Source organism: Triplophysa dalaica, chromosome 2, assembly GCF_015846415.1.
Source record: "Triplophysa dalaica isolate WHDGS20190420 chromosome 2, ASM1584641v1, whole genome shotgun sequence".
Classification (NCBI taxonomy): domain Eukaryota; kingdom Metazoa; phylum Chordata; class Actinopteri; order Cypriniformes; family Nemacheilidae; genus Triplophysa; species Triplophysa dalaica.
This window is the reverse complement of record NC_079543.1, coordinates 1,560,240-1,567,926: the sequence shown is the minus strand read 5'-3', so window position 1 is coordinate 1,567,926 and position 7,687 is coordinate 1,560,240. Positions and strand designations below refer to the sequence as shown.

Here is a 7,687-nt window from a genome sequence, read left to right as displayed (position 1 = left end):
AGAACACAAGGTGAATGAATGAGGCACGCCGGCTTCCTTTTGTAACAGACATCCCGTGGCGGAGCCCGGCCGGCATGCAAATTTCATTCGCCAATTTTATTGGCCCTTTCTAAAGCTAGTCAGAGTTGATAGGTTCTCAAGTGCGAAGCCCATTTGTAGGTTCGACATAACGTCACAGGTTACAGACGTAACCAAGACGTTATGTGATCGCATTTTCTTGACCTGGTCAGAACTCTGGTAGCTGCATTCTGAACTAACTTTAGTTTGTTTATTGATGATACAGGACAACAAATAAGTAGAGCATTACAATAGTCAAGACTTGAGGTCACAAATGCATGAATAAGCTTTTCTGCGTCAGCAACACCTAAAATATTTCTTAACTTGGAAACATTTCTAAGGTGGAAGAAGGCTGTTTTTGTGATATTTGAGATGTGATTTTTAAATAACAGGTGGCCGTCTAATATAACGCCTAGGTCTTTAACTGTATTTGCTGGAGTAACAGTGCAGCCTTCAATTTGTAATCTGAGATTTTCTGTTTACTTCTGTAATATTTCAGTTTGTTAGAGTTAAAATGAAGGAAATTACTAGTCGTCCAATGTTTTATATCTTCGATGCACTCTGCCAGCTTGAAGGAATCATCTGGTATTTATGAGATATATAGCTGAGTATCATCTGCATAACAGTCGAAGCTAATTCCATGTTTTCTTATAATGTTGCCAAGGGACAACACGTATCGAGCAGGACTAAGAGTTAGATGTTACCCTTATCTGATGCAATTAGAAGGTCATTTGTAATTCTAACGAGCGCAGTTTCAGTGCTGTGATGCGGTCTAATGCCAGACTGAAACTTTTCGTGCATGTCATTATTTTGTAAGAAGGTACACAGTTGAGTTGACACTACTTTTTCTAGTATTTTAGACAAGTACGGGAGATTTGAAATCGGTCTATAGCTTCCAAGTTCATTTGGGTCTAAATTTGGTTTTTTGATAAGAGGCTTAATTACAGCCAGTTTAAAGGGTCCTGGGACATGTCCTAGATTAATTGACGAGTTGATTATGTTATAAATGGGCTCAATTGCAACAGGTAAAACCACATATTGACAGGAGAATCTATCTATCAAATGTCTGTCTGAGTGTTTGTCTGTCTGTTAGAAATTTGAGCTGTTAAAATATAAGACTGATATCTGATTATGAATTCTAATTACAGTATTTAACCCCAAGGATCACTGCTCCTTTTTTGGACACATGGGTTTGTGTTCTTTTTTATAAAACAATCTACTTACATAAGCTATTAGAAATAGATCCCAAGTGTATAATTATTAATACCTAATTAGACAATTAGTATGCAGTTAACTTTATAACTATATAACTAATGTTTAGTTGTAGTCTGTATGAAGTAAATACAGATCAAATATTATCACTGTAGGCCTAACTGCATATTGTATTAAATACTACTACTACTACTACATTTTATTTATAGGCGCCCCACAACAGTCACCAAATAAAAACAATTAATACAAGCTAGATATAAACATGGGATAGGCACACAAATAAAATCACAGAAATGCCAGCCTAAAAAAAGTATGTTTTAAGATAAGATTTAAAAACATTTAAATTTTCACTACTTTTTCGAGGAAGAACAAGATTAGATACAAAAGATGATCTGAGAGTGCGAGTAGGAGTATAGTTTTGAAGGAGTTCTTCTAAGTAGGGAGGAGCCAGGCTGTTTAAAGATTATAGCTGTAATTTATGAAGGAGCTTTGACGGCAAACTATACAGAAGAGAATTTCAGTAGTCAACACGAGAGGTAAATAGAGCGTGAACTAAAGTCGCTGTACTCTCAACTGATAGAGCCGAGCGAAGACGATGCCGCTGTGTAGCCATGTTTCCGTGAAGATTATGACATTGCAGTTCAAAAGTCTTTTATTGGTGATGATTCGAAGTCGAATCTCATCCATTTTGTTCACTAAGGATCGTCCATTAGCAAGGAAAATGCTGGGTAAAGAGAGCCGGTGTGGTGTTAGCTTTAGCCTAGCTCTTAGCCCTCCGTGCTTCCCCCGCCTTTGTTTATGATCTCGACGCCGCCGGCGAGCACTTCCGCCCGGCCGTGTGGGTTGCGTAGCATCGGGTGTTTTGGCGATCTCAGGGACGAGTTGAGTGTTGCTGATATAACTTCCGGGAATACGCAAAAACCCCAATGCAATAATCAATAAGCAATAATCCCAATGAATGGAGAGGCGATGTCTCTTCATGGAACATAAACTCGTTACTTTATTTTAAATGTAATGTGTCCATTTATGAAGAATATGAAGCGTTATGGATGTGAGAATACTGAAAAAGGCATTTACCTGACAATGAAAAATTATGCACTAAAAATACAACAAATGTTTTACCAATTTGAAGAGAGATCTCACATGGGTATTTGAACCACCAAATGTTAAAATCTGTTCTGTGCTGTGACCAGAGTAAAAACCTCTGGTAAACACGTAATTTTTTCAAGGTAAGGTTATTTTCATTGAATTGTTTATGTTTGATGTATGTTTATGTATATTCACCATTTTCATTGTTGTGAAGCAGCTTTACATACATCATAAGAAGACATTTAATCAAGATAATACTTAGAGGAAAATGAAAGAGAATAAACGTCAATAAGATACTTTTATTGAAAGTTTTTCTTAATGCAATGTACACTGATGTAAAGGATTCAATAGAAGTAGATTTATTTGAGGAATATTGTTATTTAAAATATTGTTTTCAGGACTGGGAGCCTAAAATTTAAATAAACCAGAAAGTCTCTCAAATGATGTTTTTAACCAAAGAGATGAAAGATAGTGAAGAATTTCCCAAATCAAATGACAATATATTGTGAAGTACACAAATGTGTACAAATTCTAAAAAGTACATATTTATATCTATAAAATATTTTTTACCATTCACCCTTTAATTTATGGCAGATTATTTTATCTAAAGAAACACATATTTCATACCTAAACACAAATGTTTGACTTATTTTAAGGAAAGAGAATTTGGTTTCCGCTTGCATTAGATTCAAATCCTCATCATTGACCTTCAGGACAATAACAGAAAAATCACCTTTTACCTGAACTCCCTGCTGCAGGTCGACATCTCCTCCCGTCATCTTCACTCTGTAATTTTTTCATAGTACATTCCCATTGTATAGTATTTTCCTAATATTGTATTCTGTATTTATTCACACTGTATATCCTGCACTTGCTAATTGCACTTCTGGTTAGACCTAAACTACATTTCTTTACACTGTACTTGTATATGTGTAATGACAATAAAGTTGAATCTAATCTAATCAATTGAGCAACGCCTGTTTGTTCCATCACAACGAGACACCAAATCACTTACAAAATCTTCACTCATTCTGTTCCTCTGTGGTGAAACCAATGACTGTCAAGCTCGGTCTATAAAAAAATGTCTTTCATGTTGTTCATTCTCTCCCTTGCTCACTTTATCTTTCTAGTAACATGACCTGGTCAACTACCAGTTCTTATTAACATGTTGACAAAGTGTTGAATGATCTCTTACTTGGATAACAGTGTCTGCAAAATGAATTAATGTTCATGTAAATCTTTGTCAAATAACCACAACCAAATATACTGAAATCATGGACAGAAGATGAGAGAGATGATGCTGAATGTGAGGTAAAAGGGAAATAAGTGAAGAGCAGGTGAGCTTCCACTGAAGATGTCAAGAACATCAGTGACATCAGGAACATCAGTGATATGAGGAATAGAGCTAGTAGGATAAAAAGTGTTATTATTATAATAAGGGAATGTTATAAATCCAGGTTGGTTGTTGACTATCTGAGTGTTGATCCAGTCTTGATATTTAGACACTCTGGTGAACACACTCGGTAAACTGCCGTCACACTGTTCAGATCCAAATCCAGATACAATTCCAGCCTGAATCCACCTGGAGCTCTGCTTAGTGACCAGTGGACCTCCATAATCACCCTGCAATGACAAACAGATTATATTCACACCTTTACAGCTCAACTATTAACAACTGTTATAGACATTAAATCTGTGTAATGTCAGATAAATAGTTTTTGGTTTGGTGCTGCAGTGTGTTTGTAATTTCATCTAATTTAGATCTGAGATTTTGAATCTGAACAATATCATTTTAAAAGTAAAAGAGATTCTGGTTTAGATCAACATGGTAAACTACAGGTTACTGCAGAAGACTGTGAGCTGTAGTGTGATTATAAAAGATGAAGGATTAATAACTCACTTCACATGAGCTTTTCCCTCCATCTGTCAGTCCAGCACACATCATGTTGTCTGTGATACTGTTTCTATTATTATAGGCAGAACTACAATTATAGTTGCTGACGATTGGAATCACTGCTTCTTGTAATGTGTCTGGCAATTGATCTATAGCATAAGAAAGAGAGACAATATAATTCAGTACAAACGTCACATAACACTGTTTGAAATACAGTTGAAAGAAAAAGTATGTGAACCCTTTGGGCTTACTTGGATTTCTTCATAAATTGGTCATAAAATGTGTTCTGATCTTCATCTAAGTCACAACAATAGAGTAACACAGTCTGCTTAAACTAATACCGCACAAACATTATACGTTTTCATGTTTTTATTGAACACAACATGTAAACATTCATAGTGCAGGGTGGAAAAAGTATGTGAACCTTTGGGTTTAATAGGCAGCAAAGCAGCCCCAAACCATGATGCCCCCTCCACCATATTTCACAGTTGGGATGAGGTTTTGATGTTGGTGTGCTGTGCCTTTTGTTCTCCACACATAGCGTTGTGTGTTCTTTCCAAACAACTCAATTTTGGTTTCATCTGTCCACAGAATGTTTTGCCAGTAGTGCTGTGGAACATCCAGGTGCTCTTTTGCAAACTTCAAACGTGCTGCAATGTTTTTTTTGGACAGCAGTGGCTTCCTCCATGGTGTCCTCCCATGAAGTCCATTCTTGTTTAATGTTTTCCTTATTGTAGATTTGTCAACAAAAATGTTAGCATGTGCCAGAGATTTCTGTAAGTGTTTAGCTGACACTCTAGGATTCTTCTTCACCTCATTGAGCATTCTGCGCTGTGCTCTTGCAGTCATCTTTACAGGACGACCACGCCTAGGGAGTGTAGCAACAGTGCTGAACTTTCTCCATTTGTAGACAATCTGTCTTACCGTGGACACATGGACATCAAGGCTTTTAGATATACTTTTGTAGCCCTTTCCAGCTTTATGTAAGTCAACAATTCTTGATCGTAGGTCTTCTGAGAGCTCTTTTGTGCAAGGCATGGTTCACATCGGACAACGCTTCTTCAGAACAGCAAACTCAAAACTGGTGTGTGTTTTTTATTGGACAGGCCAGCTTTAATCAACACATCCAATCTCATCACATTGATTGGACCCCAGGTTGGCTGACTCCTGGCTCCAATTAGCTCTTGGAGAAGTCATTAGACTAGGGTTTCACATACCTTTTCCACGCTGCACTATGAATGTTTACATGTTGTGTTCAATAAAAACATGAAAACGTATAATGTTTGTGCGGTATTAGTTTAAGCAGACTGTTTCTCTATTGTTGTGACTTAGATGAAGATCAGAACACATTTTATGACCAATTCATGAAGAAATCCAAGTAAGCCCAAAGGGTTCACATACTTTTTCTTTCAACTGTATAGTAATTGTTGTGACAGATTACTATACAGGACTTGTGGATTTGTGACATTTTAAGACAATGATCACTTACTTGAACCATTGTCACCCCATCCTGTGACCCAACTTTGAATTCCTTCATCAAACTCACTACCAGCAGCAGCCAGACAGACTGGTTTAATATGAGCAGTGAAATCCACAGAAGAAGAGAGCTGGAGCAGTGCTATGTCATTGTCAGATGTAGAGCTGTTATAGTTAGGATGTGTGATGACACGACTCATTGTTCTATTAACCTCATGTGTGTTTGGGCCAAACCGCTTCAGACGACCCAAGTAGATTATAATGTCTGAACTGCCGGCGCTATAAATACAAGTCAGTTTTAATCCACATGCAGTATGATGATTTGACACTTACATTTTATTTTTCTTGAAATCACTTACCGATTTATAGAATTAGAGCAACCTGCTGAAGTCAAAACCCAGTCTTTATTGATGAGACTCCCACCACAGACAATGACATTAAATCTGAGATTGTAAATGCTAACATGCCAGGGCCAAAACCCTTCAATGGCATCTCCTCCACCAATAATCCTGGTGTTAAGTGAGTTTTGGCCGCACACTGATGAGAGAAAAGAATATATGAAAAGCTTTGAATAAAGTGAACAAAAGTGTGTGAAATATCTTGAGTGAAGACGGTCACATGGAGTTACGCACCATCTTGCTGACCAAGAGATCCTGTATAAGAAGAAAAGATATTCAAAATAAAGTTAATGTTGTGTGACAGTGTGACTGACGGATTACATATTACATATTACATATTACATATTACCACTTACATATGAATACTGGATATTTAACTTAACACTTGGCATTTTGGGTTAGAATATGAAAATTAAAATACGAGAGAGAGATTTTAGTTTTAGCGTTTGCGTACCTGTTAGACTCAGAAGAAGAGCCAGAGCAACACACACAACTGTGTTCGAGCTCATTGTCATGTTGTGACTGATGACTTGATCTACAGCACCACAGGCTTTTAAACAGGTATTCTGACACCTCCCCACCTTCTGAGTTCAACAACTTTTCTTTCTTTTTGAGACAAGTGATGATTGAAACATTTTGTGTCAAACCTTAAACTTCCGTCTTCAAACTTAAAACTGATGTTACTCGCTTTATAATAAAACAAGATTCATATGTAAAGCCCACATCAATTGGGGTAGTTTGTAATAATAAACGTTGTACCTTTTCACCCATGTGCTTTTCATTTTTGTGACATTAATAAACACACAGTTTCATGTGTTGTTGTTCATGTGATGTTGTCTTTTCTTCATTTTAAAGTCAGCCTGCCATGGACCAGGTGATTTTTTATTTATTTTGTTGTTCAATTGGTTCTATTTACTTCTCCACATGACTGTAACTATAGCTGTGTATTATTGCTAAAATATGAATCTACACAAGCATTACAAACATAAGACATGCAATGTAATTGCTTAGTTACTTTGTCTAAATAAATGAAGGGAAAACACATTAAACGGTTTTAAACACTGAGTGTAAATTCATATTTTTATTCACTTAAAAACGCTTTCTGATCATCATTGAAACTATAGCACACGGCTGATAAATCATCAGGTGTTTTTTTTAACAAGCTTAGGAGAAATCTTGTTAACAACTTTGTAGCTTAAAACTTCATGGTAAAGTGTTTCTCCAATAATTTCATTCCACTAATACAAATATTTCTAAATATAAATTTCAAATATGCACTCACATGCAGAAAGAAAGCGATAATTACTTAAAGTTTGCAATTCATTAACAAATAACACAGTTAAGCATTACTGCGTGCTTTTTAACAAAGAAAACTGCAGCATGACATGAATAACTCACTGCTTGACCTTGACTTAAACACAGACTCCACTCTTCAGCAAAGTGGTGACCAAAAAACAAACCAGTGTTAAAAAACTGAAAAACGCTGTACTTTGAAAAGATATAATAATCACATTGGTGTCAATTTTAAATCCTTCTTTATTTTTCTTCTTGTTGGGTGCTC

At 36.3% G+C, this 7,687-nt stretch overlaps 1 protein-coding gene across 1 annotated transcript; it reads right to left on the bottom strand.

Annotated features, from left to right (window-relative positions):
- Positions 1–2,694: 2,694 nt before the first annotated feature.
- On the bottom strand, positions 2,695–6,652 carry LOC130437840 (chymotrypsin-like protease CTRL-1). The gene is made up of 6 exons (XM_056769475.1): positions 6,581–6,652; positions 6,361–6,381; positions 6,088–6,265; positions 5,742–6,007; positions 4,259–4,401; positions 2,695–3,981 (listed from the first exon to the last, which is right to left on the bottom strand). Exons 1-6 carry the CDS (start codon positions 6,639–6,641, stop codon positions 3,631–3,633), a joined length of 1,020 nt encoding a protein of 339 aa, XP_056625453.1. The 5' UTR covers positions 6,642–6,652; the 3' UTR covers positions 2,695–3,630.
- Positions 6,653–7,687: the final 1,035 nt, after the last annotated feature.